Consider the following 27,025-nt stretch of genomic DNA (forward strand, 5'->3'; position numbering starts at 1 on the left):
ATTATCAGTTAAATTGGCCAGTACACATTGCCAATTAGCATTTTTATATTATCCATATGTATTTTTAATATATTTCTATCTATCTCAATCTCTTTGTACACATTATACATATGCATCAGACATATCTTATAAAGTTTATTATATAATGTTAAGTAATGAAATAGTATGACAATATTTATTAATAATTTCTACAATATTTAAAGTAAATATTATTTAGGGCTAAATAAAATTTAAATATTTACTCAAAGTATTTTCCAATATCTATAGCCCATAAAATGAGCTGTTTGAGCCTCATAACATTTTTGATTAGTGTTTGTCTTTTAAACTTAATGTCTTGTTGCATATATTTTTCCTCTTTTGGATTTAATGTCCTGATAAATGCTCGTATCTAAACTTAACCAAAAATAGAATTAAATTAGGCAATATTAGAAAAAAATATTACACAAATTTAGTAAAGATACCGGGTTCCAGATGAGCCGCATTTCTAATAAGATTTTTGGGTCGTTTCCTTTAGCTCGGCCCGATAACTTTTTATCCTTGAGAGAATACCATTTTTGTATACCACTATTTATAGAAAGCAATGGTATGGCAACTTTTCCCAAAAACTCTACTTTATAATCAGGATCTTCATCAAAAACTGTCACTTCGAGAACAGAGTTAATATCTTTAACGTTGCTGAAACAAACAATTTGTTAAAATTAAAATTTTTTTTTTCAAAATATCTTTAACTAAAAAATGTTAAAGATATGATTTTTATTTTTAGTGATTATTGGAAAAATAAAAAATAAATAAAATTGTGTGTTACATTTTATATTTATAGGAATTTAATTTTCAAAATTAATATACATAATTTTTTTAACTATTTAAATTATATTTATGTATTTAAGACTAAAATTTATCATTTTAATATATAATTAACTCCGGTTTATTAACAAGTATCTAATTTTAGATTAGTCTTTTTAGAAATAGATTTCTTGTTAATACCTACGGTTATAATATTTAAAGTTGAAAATTAATTTTTAGATTGTTTAATTTACAAATCATTACCAATTGTATGTATTTATAATAGTAACTATTATTAGTATACACTAATCATCTTAAACAATATAGATATTTTAAGACTGAAAAATTAAAATTTTTTTTTATATAATCAAAAAATACCTTTTTTAATGATAACGAAGCGAATTTATTTATTCATCATTCTTAGCGCCGATCATTTAAAATTTGTTAAAAAATTTGTCATGTTTTAAAATATAATACATTTAAAGATATTAAAATAACACATTTATTTTTTTCCTCGGGACAGATAATCGTCTCCATTTTAATGAAATTCATTATTGTATATGAAAAATAACAATTCTATGTTGAATATTTTATCCCAACTTTTGAGTTAAATATAACATTTTTTTTTAATTATTTATTTCTGTAGACAATGAAAAATACCTATATAACAAATCAATTTGAATGACAATTTATTGATTGATCGCAGTACCCATCTACCAATTTTTGTTAGTACAATGAATTCAAATCGTCATATTTATTGTTCGTAAATCCGAAATTGTAAATATCGTGTATTATGTCTACGTTATTAATCATTTCACAGGTATGCGTGGAGTATGAACTAATTAATAGTAGGTATACACATTTCAGATTTTATAAATACAATTATAATTGCCTATATTTCTATGGTGACTTTAGAAGAGTAAGTAAATTAAGTTACAGTATAAAATGTACGTATTATTGCTTTATTTTAACATAATTAAAATTTATCATTTATAATTAACCTTTTTACTCGGTCAAGATTAGTTTTTTTTACAAAAAAATTTTATTTAATCTGACAAATATTTTATTTAATGACATTATTTTTGCTTTTTTAAGAACTAACTTTTAAAAACTTGACAATTATTTGTTTAGAAAATAATACTTCCATTTTTTTTTTTTTTTTTATGGAAGTGTATTTACTCGTAGTATTAACCATTGCTGAAATATTAAAAATACTAAACATTTTGTAAGTAATAATACATTTTTATTTTTATTTATTTAATCTTTTTTTTTTTTAATTTTAGATTTATTTAGTTTCGTTTTAAAATAGATTATTCTTAGAGAAAGTTATACCTAACGGATTGAGAGATGAAGGTTTGAAATAATTTTTTGTTGAAGTACAAAATAGTTTGTTTTGTTATTTCTGTTTTAAACAATAAGATTTTAATATTTTAACTATCTATTTTAAAATTACTTTTTTCACAAAATGCATATAATATGTTGTACATTTATAAAAATATAATAAGAATCTTATAGTAGAAACTGTCTCCAAAACAACACGATTACTCAAGCATAGCATAATTTCTAACAAAATTATTTTACATTCACACTTAAGAGATAAGGGAGGGCAAGAGTTAATACATTAACATAATTTATAACAATAGAGTTATGTAAAAGATAATTAAATATATATATATCAAAAAATAAATGGTTTTTTAGTAGAATAAATTTATAATAAAAATAATATATTTATAATCAAATTTATTTTCATAAATTTGATAAATTTTATAATATGCTTGAAATCGTATACCTAATAAATTATATAATTCAGTTCTTTTAAAATCATGTCTTTTAATATTATCTTTTGTATTAATCGATGAACTCTGTAAGATATAAATATTTGTATTGCACATAAAATTATTAACTGTGACGATATAATATTTCAATATTTCTCTTCACCAAACTTGTAATATTAGTCAGCTGAAATACGTATACTGTACAATTTACTGTAGTATTTTACATACTATACTCAGTAATACATGTACCTATGTATATATATATTTTATATCAAAGTTTAAAACAAAAATTCAAACCATAAGTTAACATCAGCAACAAAAAAGAGTGTTTTCAAATTTTTTAGTCGATAACTTTTTTGTATTCATAGTTTGTTTGCAAATAGTTAAAATATGTTAGTTAAACCCACATGTTTATTAGATAACCGAAAAAATTAAAGTATTTTATAATTTTTACACTAATAATTTTTCCAGAAATAAATAAATAATGCACAATTTTTCGAGAATTTGTACCCACTAAATGTTATTATGATATTAAAATATAAATGTATACACGATTTTTACTGTTATTAAAATCTTGTAGATACGGTTTTAAGTTTAAATGTAAAGTATCTATTTTTTAGTATTTATAATTACACATTAAGGATAATATATTATGTATAAAATATACAAAGAATACATTTTAATAACAAATTAGAAATAATTTATTATGCATTGAATGCAAGTTTGGTTACGCCCTAAGATAGAACATAGTACTTACTCTAAATTAAAAGATATATGCCATTTTTTTTTTTTTTTAATAGAAGGGTTATTGTTAATTCATTAGTAACCTTCTTATGTCAATCGATGTTTGATCGAGTGATTGAACAATATATTGGGTCAAGCTTACAATTTTGTGATGGAACAATGAAACTGAAAATGTTGAAACAGTAAACTTGAATAGTTTATAGATTCATATTTTATGATACAATTATGATATTTATTTGTTGGTATCTATATTTTTAGCAAGCTTAAATATCAGAGGTATTTAGAGGTTATTAAGAGATAGATATAATTTGAACGAAATTATATACAATACAAAATTTAAGGTTATATGATTTAAAAATACAATTTGTTTACAAGTGCTTAAAATATTTATTAACGTGTTTATAACACCAAATTAATTTTTTGTTTTTATTATTTTGTGTATGTTATTTAGTTAATTTTTGTTTAACAATTAAAAGTTATATCATAGGTTGAATAAAATAAAATATATGTTAAAGTGGTTATTTAGATAAAAATCCCAGATAGTCATCCAACCGAAAAAACACTTGGAACAACAAATGATAAATTTCAATTTCAAATGATCTCAAAACTCATTAGATGTAATTTTTCTTTTTTATAGTTATTTAAATGATATTGAATAACTTTATACATCAAGAATATGATATTATTAAGTAAATATAGTTAGTTTTTCTAATAACATTAAATATCTGAAATGACAGTTATTATTTTATGAAGATTTTAAAATTTAAAATTACTTGTTTTGTATTTTTCAATATTGTATAAAATTATTCTTCTAAAATTGTATTTGATAAAATAATAAAATTTTGAATTTTGAACATAATGGTTTAAAATAAATATCAACTTATAGATTATTTTTTAAATATATTGGATTAGTAATTTTTAAAATATACCTATAATAAATCTATAATGAGATAAAAAATAACAGAATTATTCCTTTTTTAACTATATAAATTCAATTCAAAAATTATTTTAAAAACATATTTTTAACTTGACGGAATAAAAAATGTAATTGACTTTAATATATATAAGTTTTAAAAAAGAAAAGAAAAATATCTCTTTTTTTTAATCCGATTTTAATATTTTTATTTAATTGTTTTTGTAAAAAATAATTAATAATGCTAACATTAACATAGATTTTGGGTACTATAAGCTAAAATAAAAAACTGTTTAAATATTTGTAATAATACTTCATAAGAATTAGTCATTGGAGATGACAAATTATGAATGTAATGTTCCATATTTCCTAAACTGATTGAATTATATGGTATACGATGATTTTCCATAATTCGACATAAAAATGTTAATTTGCCTAATATACAACAAATTAGTAGTGTATTTATATCATTAGATTATTATTGCTGTAGTAAATATTTATACGCATTAACGTAAAAAAAAAAATTGTATTAAGTTTTTATTAATAATATAAATTTATTACTTTAGTTTTATATAAAAATAATTAATTTTAAACCGTTGTATTGAATTAAATTACAAATTTATTTGATAAGTACTGGGATTTTATTTTAAAAAGATTTTGTTTTTCTCATTATTAGGTATTTTTTTTTACGTAAATTAAAAATAGATTTAATGATGATATAGTATTAGGTAGGTACTTATTAGTTAATAGTTATCATTGTTCAAGCTTTGGTTTCATTAATATTAATAGGTATAATAAGTATTGCTTTATACTATAGATTTGTATAGCTGATTTAGTAGTGCATTTAGGATTTCTCAAAGGATCAAAGTGATTTCAGAAGAGGATTTTCTATTTACAATATTGGTAGTAATTATTTTGAATTAAATATTAAATTAGTTCGAGGAAATTGTGAAATCGAAATTATTTAAAATTAAATTTTTTTATACCGAATTTAATATACACTAAAAGTTTGTACTCAAATATCTACTATTTTTTATACAATTATACAGATATAGAGATAATAAATAACAGAAAATACTTTTTTTAATTAAAATATAATCAAACTTGAGAATGAAAACTTTGGCAATATAAATTTGTAAGAATATATTTAATACACATTTTTTAATTTGTAATAATATATTTGGGGAAGATTAAATTTTATTTGAAGTACCGAAAATATATCATGTTAGTTATTAAGTAATAATATAAATACTTTTATCATTTTTATACATTTACTTATCTAACTTCAGTTTTATTTTAATTGTAGATATATAATATAATATAAATAAATTACAAAAGTAATAAATATGTAAGCTAATAATTTTCTACTTTAAACTAATGATTTATCACTTTGCTAACATATTATCCTTTATACAATGAATCTAACGACACGTTCAATTAAAATAGTTGATGTATTTATAAACTATGATATACTGGGTGAGAATAAATATTTAAGTAATAAACATGACATAAGTTTTGAGATTTTAAGCACACAATATATTAATTATTCGTTCAAACATTGAACAATACTGATTATCGTGTAAAGGTGTTATATATTTTCGTGTCTTATGCTCTTCATAATTTGAATTTGTTTAAATCATGCATTAAAGTAAATTGTTTTGGCCATTGTGTTTTATGAATATTGCTCGTATCCTCAAAAAGATAGGTGAACAATTAAGTAGATATACGAGTATATCGAAATTCCATAGGTAACTATTGCTTACTGCTAGCCGGTCGTGAATATCAAAAGTTTATACGATTAACGATAATAATTTCAAAGTTATATACACATTAATGAATAATATAAAAATTTATAAAAATAATAAGTTTTAGAGGAACACAATAACGATGATATTGTAATATTATAGGCTTGTTGCATAATTATAAAATTATAGGGGCTTCCTATACGACCGAAACTAACAATGTATTTAAGGACAAAAAGAAATCCCTTGTCGAAGAACTTAAAACAAAAATCAGTCATCGGGTGGTGATGTAATTACCAACTAATATATAATTACTCACAATGTAAATATCTTGTCCCATGTGGGTGACAATGTTTTGTATTCCGTGTGCGTCTGAAGTCGGGCGTTGACCAGCTCAAGCACGCAAAACGGGTCGGACTTGCCACACAGGTCAGCTGACGTCAGTCCTTGGGCTTTGTACACGCGGACCGTGAGCATGCCGATGTCGTGGAGGTCACAAAACGTCCGGCTGGGTGCGTACTTTTGCCGGATATGTTCCTGTTCCGTGGTGTCACGTTCATAGTTGGACAAGTCCGATACCATCGCGATCGTTGAAGTGCCGCTGATGGTCAGCAACAAGTATAAAACACCCCCACAGGTCGCGTCACGTTGTTGATGAAGATCACCACCACAATCATCACCTACGCAGCTGCTGCCACCAACGTTCAGTTTGTGTTTGATTTTATGCGTCTTTTCCCGTTCCAATTTACTCAGGTCCATGATAGTACTGTAAACAAAAATTGCAGTTGATATAGATATGGGTACTTAAAAATATCTGAAATTAAGTCATTATTTCGGTTTTATTTTTTATGTCTGTTATATATTCTATACTTTATAAGCGAGTGTATTTGATACCAGACGCGTAACCAAAATTTATTTTTAGAGGGTTGTGTTAATTGTATGCTAAAATATAACTTATGGGGGATTAAACATTCCATTTTAGTAAATAATATCAAAAAATATATGAAATAACATCATATGACAGCATGTAAAAAAGAAATCGTTATTTATTTATTTATCAGTAAAAATATGAAGCTAACAAAAAATATCATATAATTTTTTCATACATAATTCACACACATTTTTAATATAAAATACACCCTTTTCCTCCTCTAATTGTGCTTCTGCCTGATATTATATAACAGTGTTGTTTTCTCGTTAAATATTAAAACATTAAAAATATTATGTAAGAATAATGAATAAATACTTATAATTAACCTGAGAAATCTTTATGTTTACTTTGCATAATGAGGAATTTATTGATCTTGAATGATGAGTTTTTTATGCTTTTTATTACTTTTTGTGAATACTCTTATAATAGTAAAAAATATCTTATCAAGCTTTAAGTTTACTACACTTGCTATACTTTAATATATTTTAAATTTTGTTTTTTGATTCTTTTTATCTGTATTTTTCAAATATATGAAAAAGCTAGAGAAAAATATTAAAAAATAAGCGCGTAGTTTATTTAGCACGCACGGTTTTAACGAGCTCCACCCATATTAGTTTTTTGTGTGCGATAATGTATTATTACTTTTAAATTTAACATAACAAAACATTTACTCAATTTCTATATCAGCACTTTTTTGTTGATATTTTAGTTTAATGTCATTTTTATCTTTTTAGATTCTAAATCTAGATATTTTAATACATAGTTATATCTCTATGCAAGTTTTTATATTCAATAAATTATTTAAGTATTAATTTGTTTTATTATACATTTATGGTTTTAAAAATATCCTATGAGAACTACAATATATCGTGATACGATCAGAATCGTTTATTAAAAAAATATGAAGATTTATCATAACATTAATTATTATAACTAAATATTACATAAATTTCCAGATATGTCAAGATGAATGAAGATGACCAATTTTGAGAAAATTACTCTAATTCCCAGTTTTCATATTCTATGTAATAGGTTTTCTGTCCAGTTGGCACCACAAAATTATTGAAACTATCACTCAATATAAAATATCTATGCTACAGTGTATATTTTTTGATTCATTTCAAAATGATAGTATTAAATTTATAGAGTAGCATGTTTATCGAATCCTTCCATTCATTATGCTCATGGAAGTAGTTATTTAATTACCTACATGGATAATGTGTTATATATTATTCAAAACACGATAGATATATTTAGTAAGTTAATTATCATATATCAAGTTAAAATAGTTATTTTCATGTTTGCTAAAAAGAAATATAAAAAATTAATTTTGAATGTTAGTGTATGACGTCATTAGTTATATGAGTTGGGCAATTTTTGCAAAAGAATTTTAATATTTATAAAGAAAACATTACATGGTTATGATTTTCCAGTTGCGAAGCGTTATAAAAGACAATGAGACAATATCTCCCCATTTGGAAATTAAAACATAGGACAAATCATTTTTTTTTATAAATTATTTATAAATTTGAATGTCATTTATGTTATAAATATGAGGGTATGTTTTAAAATTGGTTAAAATCGGTTCTTCGTTGTACAAGTTATAGTCTTATAGAATTCTTAAAATAAATTAATTGTGCGCGATACAGCTGTGCATACGGATCATTCAAAATGTCATGGAAGGTATATTATACCAAAGAGACATTGCAGTGCAACGTTTCACAATATGGGCACGCGGGTACAGAAGGAATTTTAATGTGATTGGGGTTTACTATGTACGCTATGAGATGCGTCTCGCAGTTTGTATTTCCTCAATTATCGACGTCGCTATCATCCTCTGCAAATCCTGATATAGCCGATAGGTATGTGCTTTTTAATATTTGTTGTTTTTATAATATTTACGATTTGTAATTTGTTCTCGTGGCCTATGACTTAATTAATGCCATTTTGAACGATGGAATTATTAATTACTCATACGAAAAAAAATTTGAATTAAAAAAAATAAAAGACCCTGTTCTATGTTAAATTTAACGGGAGCTGTAAATTGAGGGAAAATCAGTTTGTGTGGTATTCAAGATATAAATAGCTTAATGGTAGTCAAGTTAGAAATAAATTATATTGTTATTATTGCCTATTATTAATAATAGGTGTTATTAGTTTCATTTTTTCAATGTCTCCCCAACCAAAAACTTACGCCTTGCCACTGTTATTTTCTTATTCCATAAGTCTATTTTTTTGTGATTTTTTTTTTTTTTTGATTCGTAATTAGTGCAGTGAAGCTTTAAGATTTATGACAAGCGTATATACCATATTTTAAAAATTTTACAAATTGGTATAAACATTTATTTATTTTAGGTTTTTGTACGGCGTCAATAAATATAAAGTTACAAATCGAGAAATTATTTGTTTACCTAATGTAATACATTTTAATGATATTTTGCCTGTTGTATACCTATAAAATATATGGCCGATAAACACGAAATATCTAAAAAGCTTCCAGTTAGTAAATATGTACCAAAGTTATGGTTACTTTTCAAAGAAAATTGATTTACTTAAATAATCCTTTCGAAAATATCGCTTATAATATTATCCAAAATTGTGCCTATACATTTTATTTTTTTTAAATAATGGCTATGATGTTTTTCCATTAGTACTTATTATATTAATTAAAATAAATTATAATGATTATAAAATCATTATTTTCTGTATTATTACTTTAATTGCAATTATTAATATTTTTAATAATAAATTCATTGTTGTTAATAGTTTATCAAGTAGAATTGTTTAAAATCTTTTGAGTTTATGTGTTTTAATTCTATTGGAACTTATAAAGTTTACTTAGTATACACATCATTCATGATTGAAAAATGATAAGTATATATAGTATATCTATTACAGCTATTTATATTATGTATATTATACATACAGAAAGCATCTAAATATTGTATTCATCCCATATAAATCACTAATTATATAATATTAGGCTCCGTAAAAGGATAACCGAAAAACCAATAGACTTTCAACTGTAATGGACTAACCATGTATTTTAACAAACTACTCGTATTTGTTAACATATGTAAAGCTTATAAGTTTTAATTTATACATAAATATTATAATAACAATAGGTGCAAGTAAAATGATGAAAAAGAAATGTTTACTATTTTTCTTTTATTAAATATTAATTTTTTTAGTTTTAAATTTAGAGATAAAAATAAATATTAAGTCAAAGAAAATCGGATAAAATACTTGATGAAGAAATATGCCAGGGAAAAAATCAATTACCTCTACTTATAATATTAGCCGAATTTCTACTTTTAATTGACTTTAATTGACAAGATAATAAAAATTTAAGAGATAAAACTAAAACTTCGTTTCTCATTGTACATTAATACATTGGTTAAATAAAACTAAATAAAAAAAACTCGAGAATTCAAAAAATCTAGTACATATTCTTCTAAAGTTCTTTGGAAATTGTTTATGTTACGTAGTAAAGTAATGCAATATTTGTATAATAATTTTTATGAAAAAATGTTAACAAATGAAATCGGAGAAGTTTTTAAATTTTACACTTTTACAGTATAATAAGCTAAAATTGTAAAATTTTTGGAGGACTTTGCCTTAGAAGTTAAAAATTAACCATAACGGTACACAACTATACATTATATGGTAGCTTATTAAAAAATTAAATCATACCTTGCTACTATTTCTTCACGTGAACGTTCTTTCGCACACACGTTTATTTCTAATTCTTGAGTTTGATCGTCAAACAAGTGTAAATCGAATTGTTCCAGCCAAGTAGGCGTTGGCATTCGATTACTAACTTTGCTCTTGAATTTTTCTCCTCCCAATCTATGTACAAAATAAACTTTGATAATATAATGGAATCCCTGACACAAACAAAAGTAAACATACCTGAAACGAACGTAAGGGTCACATAAACCTTCAGGTATTGTACAGTTTTTTATTTTGATTAAGACAATAGTTACTACTGAACTCCAGACTTGACATTTGTACTTTCTACCTATTTCTGTTACTTTTCCTGTCTTTTGGAGACTCTATAGAAATAGTATAATACAATTTAGTGATAAATTAATTTTATTTTTTAATTATATTTTAAATAATTTATATATAAATCTTAATTCTTACGAACACTAATAAAAAAAAAATAGTCAATTAATAATCATTTGATATTGTTACAGTAAAGTTATACATTGATTATATAATGCACCTGTTCACGTTCTTCTCGGGATTGAGGCGTTAAAGTTACATCTAGATAAATTTCACCGAGGTATTCAGCATTTTGTGTATCTCGTAACTGCAAACATAACTCGTGCTGTCTAAAATTAAAACAAGAAAAAAATAAAAATAAAAGAAAAACAATATTAAATAGTAAAGTTAATAATATATGATAAATCATTTTTATAAAATTCTTATTTTTCAGGTATTTGGCTATTACTAATAGCATTTTATTAATATTATTTAAATCGCGAAAAAAAAAATTTTGAAACGTTATTTTAATCATGAAAAATACTAACACATATTTTACGTCAATGTTACTTGAAACTTTTTCATGGTTTAAAATGTTTTCTTATTTTGACTAAATATTGTTTTACTTTATTTATCATTCTCTCTTTGGGTTGACGTTTTAGTATAATGGTGTTATATTTAGTCGTAGGCATAAATCATTAATTTATTCTAACGATATTAAGTGATGTTAAACTTACTTGCCCAATTCTAAGGTCGTCAAAGCGATCTGTGCTGCACCCATAAAGTCATCTTGAAGACCCCAATCATAATCAAAAACCTAAAACGATAAAATAATATTGATTTAGATAGTTTGAAGTTTGATGTTCTAAACTAATTATTGAAATATCATAATATCCTAAGTTAATTAAAATTAAAATACTAATTTCAATTGAATTAGGTAAAATAAAGATATTATAATATTGTATACATTTGTTGAAAATTAAAATCAATAATGATATCTAATACATAATTATTACTGTGAATTTCATAAATCAACCACTAAGAATTACTTTAAAAATTTTATTTTTACTCATCAGAAAACCACATAATCTTACTATAATATTACATGTTGAACTCAATAAAATCAGACAAGTGCTTAACAATTTAATACTTGAATATTGTTCAATTTTTTTTTAAATATAGGTTTTTATTTTCTTGTTTTTGGAAATTAATTTAATCTTAATGAAAAATATATAATTTAAGATTCATGATTATATCATGTATTCATTTCATAATTTTAAATATATGAAGTTAATTCAAAGTATTTCATGTTTTTTTTATAAATTTAAAAAATTTAAATATTTTTGAATACCTATAAACAATTATTACTTTTACATTAAAACTTATAGGATACACACAAAGAGCGTATTATATTATTTTCCCATCACTAATATATGGCTATAAAAAATTATATATTTATATTATATACTAATTGAATTTATAAATTATTAAATTATATATTTCAATATATTTTGAGTTAAATTTTTTTTTTTTTTTTTTAACAAAAACAAACATTCATTGATATCATTGTAATTAAATAATTCTATAAACAGAATAAATTTGTTGCCAAAATTTTTGTAACTTTAATTTATTGCTGTAAAAAAAAATAATTTGATATAGTGCATGATTAATAATATCTTGGAAAAAATAGTGCATATGAATTCTTAAATTATAGAATTATACATTACATTTCGTGACACGCTCTTATTTTCAACAGCGTTTCGTGTTTAATAAACCTTTTACCGGCTGGTAGGCGGTAGCTAGGCATAATATGTACACAAAAAAAAATATGAAATAAAAATCGAAAGTAGACAAAAATATTTAAGTTAATATTAGTTATCTAAATTGGGTCGGGCAATGATAGAATTATGAGATATTAACTTTATTTTGAATTCTGAATATTGAACATTAGTATGATTGACAACGTAACAAGTAATTCAATAAAAAAAATTAATAGAAAATATTTTATCATTGTTAAATTTTTTTTTTTAAGTTAAAATAAAAATTATATTAACACATACCTATATAAAATTAAATAAATTCATTTTTAACACCTCAGTAAATTTGTATTTAACAAATTCTGCTAAATGTGTAACCAATTATACTAATAATTACTACATAAATTCACTGAAAATCATTAATTCCGTGTTGAGTAATACATTTAATGATTATTAATTAAATAGTTTTAGTAAGTAGAGATGAAATTATTAAATATTTAGGTCCATAGTCCTTATTTTCTGATAAATCATGAATTTTGATTGAACGCATGTTCTGGCAATTGGTTTTTAAATAGTTATTTTAATTTATTATTATTTATTTTTTAATTGATTATACAACTAATATTTATACAATACATTATGATGTGAAATAAATAAAACTTGTAAGAAAAATAAAAATGCCTTAAATTAAAAATATAATTATTTATTATATTTATTATTATGTTAAGTATTGTTACATAAAAAATAGGTATTAATTTTTAAATTACACTAAAAAAAAACCTAGCTAAAAGTTTTGAATATTGAATTATTAAAATTTGATTATTAATTATCATATGAAAATGGTTGGACAACCCGATAATTATCTACCTGTAATATGATAGCTAAATTAATTATTTTTGCTTTGATTAATAATGAATGATTTTCTATAAATTTATGATCATCGTAATGCATATCAATAAAGTTCGAAATATACACAGATTTTTTTGAAAAAAAGTATTATTGAAATAGATCGTTCATGATTGCAGTTAACCACAATGAATAGCAGTTTTCGTACAAGTACTCGTATTCATAGCTCAAAGCTCACATATTTAAAAGTACTTGCATAGAATCAATATAATTTATTTAACTAATAACATCCATTATTATAGTACGCTTAAATAATATACAATTGATTATGATCAGTAAAGATTAACGATAATATAACTGTATTCAAATTTTAATTATTGACTGTAAATGATACTGGATAATAAAAATGTCTACGAGTCAATATCGTTTAATTATGTGTTGGCAACTACAGTATATTGTTACCTATTTAAATATAAATCATTCAGACTTATATAGGTATTATAAGTTAATAACTATTGATAGTTTTAATAAATACTTACAAAATTAAATAAATTTACGTGATTTTGTAGATAGGTATTTCAGCTGTACTTGATGAGTATTAAATTAAATTAAACTCGAGTAACACTAATTGAAATACTTTCATGACCAATTTGCTTTATTAACAAGAAAATATTAGGATGTGGTGAAAAGTAAAATAACTGCTCATTGTACTTTTTATATTGCGTATAAAGCTATACCTTAAGGTACGAGTAGTATTCACCATTATTATTAAGTTATAAAACTACATGGTATTTAATATATATAAATATTATACAAAGTACAACTAACGGTTATTTTAATAGTCAATACTTACATATTATAAATACGAAAATAAAAAATAAAATAAAATGAGATAGTTGTTATTATGATATGGTTACGAATTTCACAGTGTAAACTTTAAAATATTATCTTTACGATTGGAAATTAGTTTAGCGAAACCCTTAGTCTTAATAAAGGGGTTAATAAACTGCGGGTCCGCGCTCAGCTCCATTTCTATAATCTTATAAAAGTATAATAAAATGAAATCTTCTATTTTCAATATAGTTAATTTTTTTAGGATTTAAAGTCAATATTTTAATTATTATAACATTAGTAAAAATTGAATAACGGCAACAAAAATGATCAAGCCGTGGGAAAACATACATATTTTTATGTAATATATATCATCATAAAATTAAAAAAAAAAAAACATTAGTTTGCTCATCATAATGATTCACTGTGATTGAAACCTGAGTTTGACATTCAATTATTCAAAGTACATTATGTAACAACATTATGTATTAATTTAAAATGAAACCAATGGAATATATTTTATTAAATCAGTATTAATGGAATATAAACAAAGGTTTTACTATCTATTGTACGTGATAAATACTTATAATATAATATTTTTAACCTGCATATAAACCTGATTATTTTTTTTAAATTTTATTACCGATTTAATTATTTAAATTAAACAATAATTATCTATTAATAATCGAGCAATATATTATACATAATGTTGCAATTTCGAGTTGGAGATTTTTCGTTAATATGTATATTATGTAAATATCGCAAAGGTAAATTTATTTATATGAAGTCCTACTGGTCATGAAGTTTCTATTTTTATGAAAATATATTTTTTTTATGACATATTAAAAATAATATATCAAAGTATATAAATAGTATATTTCAAAAACATTTTAATTTAATATGTAATTTAAATCGAAGAATCATCAATCATCGCTCATTTGTAACCATAATATTATGGCAAATTGTTAACGAATATTACTAATCAAAAATAGGTATACATAACAAACATTAAACTTAGACGAAATTCAAATCAATAACATCGTACATTTTTTACTTAAAAAAATATGGGTTTAGAACGCAGTCAATAATTATTGTAAATACAACGAAATATGAAGACAAAGAGAACACTTGAACAAATTGTACAATTGCGTACGGTCTGCATTCATTGGATCGTGTATAATTTTATGACGCATGAAACAATAAATTTGTTCAAGTGTGTAGCCGTCGTCAAATTACACAATAACAAACAGATTTGTTTCCATAGGAATGTATTATTCCTTAATAAATTTCGGTAATTTAAAACATTATAGATGTTTTCATTTTTATTGTACAAAAAATATTGTGATTTTCAAGTACAACTTCAATAGCTTAATATTAAATTTAAATAAGAAACTTCGATGACACACAATGAATATTAAATTGGCCATGCATTTGTAGCAATAGAATTTTAGATATCATGAAAAATATTTTTATATATTATATGTTATATGTATCTATTAAAGAGAGTTCATCAAGCATGCCTTCTTTTGTTCTTTAATAATGCAGTTGTTTAAAATTTATAACTTTGAATTGTTTAATATGTTTCCACCGCTCAAGGAAAACTTTTTCCATTTAAAGATATTACTTTATGATAATGTGAGGTTAATTTATTTGGCAATTTTATTCCAATATTAAAATTAGGTTAAATAAACTGTGTGTTAACCAATTTAGGGAAAACACTGAATTTCTTTGCCGAAATTTACTGATATAAATAGAAATTATTTTAACTAGCTGGTGGTATAAAAAACACATTTATAGATATATTTCAAAATTTGTATCATTTCGGTATGCGTAATAAAAATATATATTTTTTAAAAAGCAACATCTATTTAAAACACCAAATTCAGATAAGCCTATTTTGTCAAGGTAAATTTGATATATCAACAATGGTTCTAAATTAAAAATTGACTGAATAACCTAACACGTGTTATAAACAAGATTAATATGGATATAAACTTATTTATTAAATATCGATTATTACTATAGTTTGTTCCATTATTTTCGATGCATAATTGAAAAAGTTGTAAATATCCTCCCATAAGTTGCTGACATTATTTAATGTTCAGCAAGGTCATTATACGCAATCACGATTTTATTTTTTTAAATCTGCTAGATTTACTGGCTGATCTTTGTAAACTATTGTTTTCTAATGTTCCCATGAAAAAATTAAAAAATGAACCAATATTAAATAATTATTAATGGTTGAATACACTTAAATGAATAGTAAAAATGTATTATTTATTGAGTTGCAGTATACAAATTAAGCTTTATTTATTACTGAATTGCTTAATATTTATAATAATTTAATAGCTGTATAACCCAACTTCGTCGTGAGAAAAAAGAACAAATATAAAATAATACAAAATGTAAAAAACTATACTTAAACAAATTAGTAAAAACCAAATAATATATTAAAATATAATACATCGGAAAGTTTACATTATGTTTTTAATTTATTTCTAATAAACTGTACCATATTACCATAGTTTTTACCTTCCACTTATTTAAATAAATATTGTTTTGTATATTTTGGTATTTTAAAATAGAATAAATTCATACCTTTATTTGAATTGGTTCAAAGGGATCATCTAGTAAGTGTGTAACCGTTTCGTCCCAATTTGGATTTAGACTTTTATACACAATTTTTGATTTGTGAATCTGTCTTCCACCTATCTTAAATTTCACATAGGGATCACTGAGACCTGAAATATTGATTAATTTTAGTAAGACAGTTTTGATATATTTTCTCAAAAAAAATTTATTTTGATTAACTACCATTTTTATCTCGAGCTATGAGATCTTTTCCTTTTTTCAAATGTATTTTTACTTGAAAAAAGTCATGTTTTCTGAGCAAAGCTTCATTTTGAATTGGATTTTTACCTTCCTGAAAAATCCAAATTTATCCACAAAATTTAATTTTAAAGCATTTTATATTTTTAATAATAAATTTGTTTTAAAATATAAATTATAAACCAAGTAATAATTATATTTTATAACTCAAACTTGTGAGATTAGTATTTATCTAAATTAAATATCTTAAATAATGAAAAGTTATTCTATTACAGAAGGTTTGTTTTTTGTAGAAATTTTCTCTATTCTATGATAGGTGTATATTTATTATCTATTAAATTATATTAAATTAATAAAATTAAAAAAAAAAAAAATGGTAGAAATTTACTGGTGTAGTTATATCGATTTGTTGCTCAGATCTTATTGAATTTTGTCTTCGAAGCCGAATTTGATGATCACGTGAAACGACTTTTTGGAACCAATTCTGAGTCAATCCAAATTCTAAAATACAAAATAGTTAAAATTATAATTATTCTTATTTTTACAATTTGATTTAACTGGCACTATTATACATAATTAATATTAAAATTTAAGTATAATTTATAACTGTTTGATAAAAAATAATAATTACTATTTTCAATTTTATTTATAAACAATAATTGGCAATATTAAATCATAATACATTACAAATTTTTCATGTTAATTTTTTATTTTAAAAAGATCCACATTTTCAATTTTCAATTTATTTAAAATACTTTACCACTAGTAATTGAATTTTGAGTATTTTTTGAGTCTGAACTTTTAGTTTGTTGTAATGTATCAGGACGGACTAGTCTTGCTAATATAGGAGATTCAGAGGGCGACTCATCAGTGTCAGAGCCTCGTGCTTTGTTTCTTCCTTTAGCCCATTTTTCCTAAAAATAGCATCATATTAAATGTAAATGTATATCAATTTAAATAGGTTTCAGTTTGAAAAAAAAAAATATAACGTATAAACACTATAAACTAGTAAATTTTTTAAATCAAATATAAATTTTGATTTACCTCAGTAGAAAACCACAGATTCTTATAAAACATAAAATAAAAAAAAAATTGTTAATTTATATCAATATTGCATGATATTAATTAAATTATTTAAATAATAATAAAGTTTAGTAAGTTTATTTATTTATTATGTGTTAAATACTTCTCTATAGAAGCTAAAAATCAGTTCAGTTTATATGCATAGAAATACAGCGTTTAAAGATAAGTTATAAGTACTGAATACTTAGATTGAATCGTACTTTTTTATGTACCACAATTCAAAATTATGCTTAACAAAAATTACTGAAAACATAGTTTTTATATCATAAATGTTAAATATTATGTATGAAAATTCTTAGTTATGTTACTATACTGAATTATTTTCCTTAAATTTCTAAGTTACTAAAAATATATACTTTGTCATTATTAGGTTCAAAGGTTTGGTAGAACTAACCCTAACCTAAACTGGTCTAATTTATTATAGTAGGTTAGCCCAACTATCGGTAATATAATAGAATTTGTGTCAAAATATAAAAGTAATATATTAACAGCTATATGTAGCTGTATGTACCTATTTTTAATTTGAGTACAAATTCGTAGTACTTGAGAAATAAGTATTGAACAAAGACATTTTAAAATCTTTAATTAATTTGATACATAAAAAAAAAACTCGATAAAAAGTTTAAAATTTATAAATAATGATTATGTTATATAATATCAAGATGAATAAGTACACAATATAATATTTTTCATTTATAGTGGTACATAAAGTGATAAATACTATAGTGATCGAGCATGATATATATTTTCTGAAATAAATTGTTGTAAATACATTTATGTTTTAAATAATGTTTTGGTTATTTCATGTTTCAACGAAGCCATTTAAAATAAAAAAACTAATGAATCATAAAATATAAAATAAATGTTAATAAATGTTATTCATTGAATTAATTGGTTATGTTAACTCCTCTTCAGTCCTCACATAATATTGTTTAATTCGTAAAATATTAAAAAATTTAATAACTATATAAATATATCGTAACCTAACCTAACAATATTGTTCCTAAGTAATTTTTACCAGTTCTTGCTTCTTTTTTTTTCTTAAAGAAATGTTATCAAAACGTAATATATTTTAAAGTTACCATTTTAAACTGTTACATTATGGTAATAATAATATTTTTGAGTTAAATTAGATAAACTCTTATTAGTTTCAATTCAAAAAATAAATAAATCCAGAATGCCAAACTGTGTATTACTAGAAATTATTTACTGTATGCAACAGATTTATTTTGATAATAAAACATGTGTTCATAACTAAATTTCTATTAAAACATTAACTATATAGTCAAAATGTAATTTCAGTATTTTTATTTTAAAATTCCAAAAAATAATACTATTTAAGTATTAAATAAGCTTATTTGGCAAACGTGTTATAGTTTTAGATGTAAGTTTATATATATATATGTTACGGTAAATGATGTTAAATGGAAATTAACGTTATTCACCGGTTATTAACGTTATTTACCAAATATACAGGTAATTATCGTTATAAACTGGATAATCACGTTAATGACCAAATACACAGGTAATTGATGTTATAAACCAGATAAGCGCATGAATCTCAAATACTACAATTTGAAAAATTATGTAAGTACCCAGATATTTTTAAAAATAGAATAAATGCATTATTATTTTTATTTATTTTTACAAGTTTTACTCCCATGACATTTAATATAACATAATTTTTCAGCCCCAAGGTAGGCACAATGCTTATTATTATTACAACTAGTCTTGCAATGACAACGCTGGTACTTTCGAGGGCTCGCAACCGAATTATTACTAGCTACTTCCCTCAGTGTCAACTGTCTACCATCTGCTAATTTTATCACATTGTCCATGTCTAATAGATTTTATTTGCAAACAGCTATTTTTGACATGTGAAATAATATTTAAAAAAACTATATTCCGTACTTATAAAATAATAAAACAAATTTTAATTTTAATAGTATATTTTTTCATTAAGAATTAACTTACAGAGTTTGTATAAATCATGTTCAACTTGAGTGACAACTTTACTGATAGTATATTTTGCATAGAACCACGAGCTCTATCAACGTTTGGTATAAATACACATACAGTTAAGCCTATTTCAAGCTGAGGAAACTTTTCTTTAGAAAATTTCATCATTTCCTCTCCTTGTTTTTCTAAATTTTTTTTTGAATTTTTACATGCAATACAAATATTTTCTTGACAATCATCAAAAAAATATTTAAAATAATTTTCAAATATTTATATTTTAGTTTTATTTTTGTTATATTTAAAATTCGGAAATTTATCGTTAAATAATTAAAAAATATTTAAGTACCAAGTTCCGAATTTTTTTCTGCGATTTCTATGATTTAATTTCCGATTTTGTCTTCTTTGATGATTGGTTCTTTGGTTATTTTTTTAAATCTTCCGCAATAACCTCTTTTATTTTATAATCAGATCAAAATTTCCCAAATCATACGGTTATTAACGTTATTCACTAGAAAATAACGATAATTCCCACATTCGTAGGTAAATAACGTTAATAACCGGCGAATAACGTTAATTTCTGATATAACATCATTTACCGTAACATATATATATACATACAATATAACGTTTATATTGTTAATATGATGTAAACTATTTACCGAGTAGGATCCAAATTTTTAATAAAATTATATACCTCATACTTTTAAAATTTAGCAATCAATAATTCCACAACAATTATGAAAATTGGATTTGTATTAAACTGTTAGTAATTTGTTTATGGTTGAATGATCTAATTCTACTATTCGAATTATTATCATCTAATATTATTACTTATTAATTGTATTAAATGTATTTATGCGTGAACTTAAATTTAAAAAAAAACAATTATAAAAAACAATCAATTTAATTTTAATGCTATTATTTTATAAGTTTTGTACAATTAGATAAAAGTTACAAACATGAAAAGACCATTCGAAAACAAATAGAATCAAAATATATTGATTTTACGGTCGTATAATCCTATGGTATGCTAATATTATTCTGAATACTGTAAAATACAAATGCTACATTATGTAACTACAAATTACAATAACACGTGTTTGGAACTCTGGTGTAATTGTATTATTCATTTTAAATACCACAGGTAAAAAAAATAAAATAAACATTTATAAATATTATTGTAATATAGCGGAAATGGCTTTTAGTATTTTTTTTTTTTTTTTTTTTTTTTTGTCATTGGAGTATCTAGTAATGAAGTTTGCATAATTTTTGCCACACGGGTATTCTTGAACACTTTAGGGACGCAAGTAGTTTGTATATTATAGATAAAAGATAATATTACATAATTTATAATGTCTTATTTTTTGATAGTTTATCATTAAGCAAGAATGCATATTTTTTATTTTAATAATTGTATAATTGACCTTATGAAGCACGATTTCTTTCAAATTTTATCTACAGACCCTCTTTTCAGATTATAAACCGTTCATATTTAATTTTATTTTTCATAAGAAAATACTAATATCATTCATTAGAAATAATTATTATAAAGTACTCATTCATTATTATAATTTCCATTGAATTTTTATCCGATTAACTACAAGTATGATTAAACGTGAGATGTCGGGTTTACCTTCAAGGAATTGAAAAAGGAATGGGTCTTTTGCACCACGTTGATGCTTTGTATAGTAGACTGAGCAGTAACGCTGGCGCAGGAAGACGAATTGATTGCGGATGGACAGCACCCTTGACCGGCACCTGGAGTGCTCGGCGATGATGACGATGCAAAGCTTTCCATTGTGACATGCCGCCGTTCTGCAGCTGCAAACTTCTTACACAAATAATCCAAGTCTTCGGGAAAACTAAGGTCGAAATCGGACTTCGACAACGGTCGACGTCGGACCAAGTCACTGGTTCCCGATTCATCAGGTACTGACGATCGGTGATGACTATGTTCTCTCAAAGATTTCGCATTAAATTTCACGTGGCATACATTCTCAGCTAAAGTAAACATAAATAAGAAAACGGTGCTATAAATAAAAAATATATTTCTTATAGACATTTTATTACACAGGTTTGCAAAACACCCATTTTATTAGAGCTCATAACTCAGAAAAGTTTTTATGAAATATTAATAATTTTTAAATGAACTAAAAAGACAATTTGAATTTTAAATTATTGTGTGGTTTATAATATAAACATATAACCTAGAAAAAGTACAAAGAGCGTTAAAAAGACTTTTGTCCAACCCTGAAAGTATAGTTCATATAAAGAAAGAAATAACACACAATATACCCTATTGCACATAAAAATACCACAGGATCACTCATCCAGGATTTAGTAACGTCTTGTTGGCTTCATGTCTGATAAGATATTCCTCTATTACACAGCATAGACACATTATTGTCATGTGAAAAATAGAAAAGGCCTTTTTAGGTCACACATAACAAATACTTATTTCAATCAATTATTAAAATCGAATACTATCGATTGAATTACTAACAATATATTGACTATCATAAAATATAATTAAATAATATATTGATAAAAATATATCAAAAATATTAAAAAATATAAATTTGCATTTTATTTAACATAAAATCTTTAAGAATTATATTTAAATACAGCAGTGTAGGTACATTTGACTTACTACTTAAGCATAGTTAATAAAAAAAAAACCACTAAAATAAAGAAAAATCATGTTCCATTATAAGCAAAAAAACTAATATTTTACATGTCAACTTATTCGGAAATGATTAATAAAGTATATTATAATGAAAAATATGATTCTTTTATCACATCATTAAATTGTTGAGTTAGATAATTCAATTGTAAGATTTTTTACGACGGACTTATAAAATTCAAATAATCTTCCATTGATTGACCGATTATAATCTTAATACAGCAGTAGTTCATTATGAATATTTTATGATAATATATAGTTCCTATCAGAAATACTTAATTTTTTTTTTTTTTTCAAAATACCATTGTTTTATTATTATTATGCTGCAGCAGCTCAGATAATACAAACATTATGAGATTATATCAACATACTTTAATTAAAAGGAATAACTTTAAAAACCAGACAAAATTCTTTGATACTTTTATAAGTTTGTATGGTGATATGAAGCAACTATTGTTATATTAAAAAAAAAAAAAAAATATTAGTGTATATTTATTATTTACATATGACTATCTAACTTGCAAAAGGCTTAGTAATAAACATTTTTTTGGGATATGCATTTGCACACGATTTTAAATTATTTTTTAACACTATCACATTGTTGTCCTATAAATAAAAAAAGTTAGGGATTAGCCACCAGTTTATATTTTAATTGCTGTGATAGATAAAAATCGGAAATATTTTAAGAAATCCCTAATACACAATTAGATTAAAGTTATATTGTTGAATAAGAAATATAAATAATTTGGATAGTTTTATTTGTATAGTATACAATATACAATATTCTTCTACTAACATATATAAATTTAAGAAAGAAAATGATTTGGATTATACCTATTAAAAGTTAAATAATTAGATTAGAAAAAAAAAACAAGATATATATTGTTATAGCATTTTTATTTAAATTATAATAATTATTTAATTCTATTAATATATTTATACCTATTTTTTATTAATTCAATTTAATCACTAATTAAACTATATTTCTAATATTTATTTAAAATGTTTCTTACGTCAATAAGTATCGGAACATTCAGAACATTAAGATTATCTAAACTCATTATAATATCTTTTTACATTTATTATTTGTGTATCAACTTACACCGACAACTTAAAATTTTTAAACATGCAATAAATATTAAAAATACCACGCAAAGTTTATTTTACATTCGTGTAAAAGCAATATAACATATAGTAGGTACAAGGCGATCGACAAAAATCTAACGTTTTTCAGATTATATCTGCATTCAAAAGGATAGGCACCACCTACCCAACATTATCTTTTAAAATTAACAAATGTTTCAAATAGCATGTAACTTGGAGTATTAAATTTCAATTTTCTTTAAAAAATAAAAGTTATTTTTCATTTCAATCATGTCAGGTTTCCGTCAGTCACCAGGCATACGCTATATATATAAAAATATCAAATATGTAACACTACCTAATATTTTTAAACTAGTAAGAAACCCATTTAGATGTAAATCTGAACTTTAAACTGTCCGTGTTATAGTTTATATCATTATACTTACGAGTATTTTCCGATTACTTCTTTCTTTGCTTTTAGGAATCACTACTCGTGATCACTATAAAATATACCTAATAGTTATGTATAGTAATATACCGTTATATTACAGTTAAAACTTCTAATAGTTTTATGTTACTATAATATTATCGTTTATTATTATTCAAATTAAAACTCTCAAGTTACGGTCGTGTTTGTGATATACATAAAAACAGAAGAGCAGTATGAGTTCAAAGTTCAGACAGCTTGAAACGCAAAACTTTTTACTTTCTCTCACCCGTACAAAATACTAAGTATTTTTAAAATAACTCTTTTGCTAAATAAATAAATCATCTTACATTCGCCCAGATTTTTGAAGGTATACAACATATATGTTTAATCAACTTAAGTAGACGTCTAACTAGTGGAAAGTTCAATGGAATATTTGAATGTTTACTACTTACTATTATAAATTTATAAAACTACATATGCATTCACTTTAAATATGAAAATGTCTAGAGTTAATTTATATTCTGTAATTTTTATAAGAATTCTATAATATGGTGTTTGTATTCTTATCGTGCATAAAATTCGTTTAATTAAAAGCATGATACTATGAATAATCATTACAATGATAATTGCCTTTATGTAAAAAAAATATACGAGTACTTATAATTTGACTATACACAATATTAAAATTTAAAACAATTGTATATTAATTTATTCACATCTTTAAAATATATACTCTTTTAAAATTTAAAATATTATTTTGATGCCTCTTTCTACGTATCATATATTTATTTATAAGATATAAATATGATAAGATTGATTTTGAAAAATTTTGGTATGTTATCAAAAATTAATTTGAATGTGTAATGTGTTTGTAAAGTTACAGTTAATATTATTGTGTACATTAGACAAAACTATATGACACAGATTTTATACAATTTTAAATTAACAGTTTTTTGAAATTAAAAACACCCTGATCTTAATATAAAATCAAAAGACTATTATTTGTATTATTATCATTAACGATTTAGAATTAGATATATAACTGGTTTGATCAAAATAAATTAATACGAGTAATCGAAATAAATTGATTTATTAATTTTATAAATTAGCATAATTCAAATTTCCTTTGAATTATAAATTTCATAATATCTGAATTATAGTTATTAATTCCTTGTAGTATACGTAATATTGTGCAAAAACGTATGTTATTGTCAATATTGATTACTACGATTTTTTTAAATAAATAATAACTTAATTCAGATCAACTAAATAGTCAATTAATTATTTAAATTGTTTCACCTTTACTAATTTCATATTTATTAAATATTTTTATTTAAAATAGTGAAAAGTATAAATAAGAATAAAACAAGCCATACGTGGTATAAAGATACTTCTGTACTTATAAATGAAACAGTTTATAATTTACTACAATACTTATAAAAACTAAACTAAAACTAAATTTTAAGCATAAATTAATAACTAAATACTAAATTAAATATCTTTTTGATGATTCATTTTAGAACAATTTTCCATCTAAAAAGTTGAAGTGTAAAACTTTTGGTGTACCAATTTTACTCTAAAAAATAATTGTTATGTTCATTATAATAACAAAAGAACTAATAACTGTAAAGCTTATACTTTTTTAATTTCGCATAGAATGTTTTACTCGAGGTACTACTACAGTTAATAAGATCTTTATTTATTTGAATAAATTATGTATTATACTTATACTTTGCTGCAATTAAAAGATTAGTAACGGATCGTGAGTAAATATTCTGGGGAGATTTAAACTTCATACAACAATGAACAAGAAAATCCTTTATATTGAAAAATGAATTATACTTAATACTTAATTAGCTAAACAATTGTACAGGTATACATACATTAGTATTGTTTAATGTTATAATGATTTAAATTTTTTGATAAACTAATTCAATTTTACAATCATTTATAATAATAAATGAGGTGTTGGGCAATTTTATTAAGTTTCAATTGATTTTTTGTTCATACGTTATAATATTAAAACCACTGATTAATAAAAAATCTATTTCTTGGTCTTTTTGCATTTCGAAAATAGTTATAAATATTAAAAATTTCGAAAATAATAAATATCAGATAGTATAAAAGTATAATAATTATTAAATAATAAATGTAACTAATTATGATGGTGTACAGAGACAAACAATGGTGCGGTAGTACTGCAAATATTGTTGTGAACTCAATTTCAATACATAACGTCTATAATACGTGGCTTATTCTCCCCAGCCAACCAGGAATACTACTACATGTTACAATTGAAACTGCCGACCGACAGTTTCACTGAAATAACTAAAATAATATTTTCATTGAAATAACTATTAATAAGTTTTAGGTTTTGTGGACGTCAATAATAATAAACATAAAAAAATATATAATACATTTTCAATTCAAATAAAAATATTTCTATACATTTTATTTATAGTTAATTATTATTTACAAGTAGTTGTTTTATTTAAGGAGAGATGCAGTTTCAATCACCCTTGGCAAGCCACCCTTATAAAAGGTATCGTTAATTTATTTTAATTATATTTTAAATATAATTTAATACAATTATTATAAGTTATCATCTAATAAACCCGTATCATAGATTAGTTCATTAGAATAAAACGT

The 27,025-nt window shown here is 23.2% G+C and overlaps 1 protein-coding gene across 4 annotated transcripts in view; it reads right to left on the bottom strand.

The window, feature by feature from the left end:
• The window catches only part of LOC112598965 (multiple C2 and transmembrane domain-containing protein), a 60,706-nt gene that overhangs the window by 3,234 nt on the left and 30,447 nt on the right, over positions 1-27,025 (bottom strand). For 3 of the 4 annotated variants that reach the window (XM_025345642.1, XM_025345641.1, XM_025345645.1), the window contains 13 exons: positions 21,814-22,181; positions 18,183-18,203; positions 17,899-18,052; positions 17,527-17,639; positions 17,124-17,232; positions 16,908-17,050; positions 11,613-11,692; positions 11,117-11,225; positions 10,801-10,943; positions 10,582-10,737; positions 6,277-6,723; positions 462-675; positions 243-388 (listed from right to left, as the gene is read on the bottom strand). In XM_025345642.1, the coding sequence (XP_025201427.1) occupies positions 243-388; positions 462-675; positions 6,277-6,723; positions 10,582-10,737; positions 10,801-10,943; positions 11,117-11,225; positions 11,613-11,692; positions 16,908-17,050; positions 17,124-17,232; positions 17,527-17,639; positions 17,899-18,052; positions 18,183-18,203; positions 21,814-22,181 (2,203 nt within the window). The remainder of the gene's footprint in view (positions 1-242; positions 389-461; positions 676-6,276; positions 6,724-10,581; positions 10,738-10,800; positions 10,944-11,116; positions 11,226-11,612; positions 11,693-16,907; positions 17,051-17,123; positions 17,233-17,526; positions 17,640-17,898; positions 18,053-18,182; positions 18,204-21,813; positions 22,182-27,025) is intronic. The other variant, XM_025345643.1, reaches the window with a different exon arrangement.

The sequence above is a fragment of the Melanaphis sacchari genome, unplaced genomic scaffold, assembly GCF_002803265.2.
Source record: "Melanaphis sacchari strain LSU unplaced genomic scaffold, SCAv2.0 Contig4_pilon_pilon, whole genome shotgun sequence".
Lineage (NCBI taxonomy): Eukaryota > Metazoa > Arthropoda > Insecta > Hemiptera > Aphididae > Melanaphis > Melanaphis sacchari.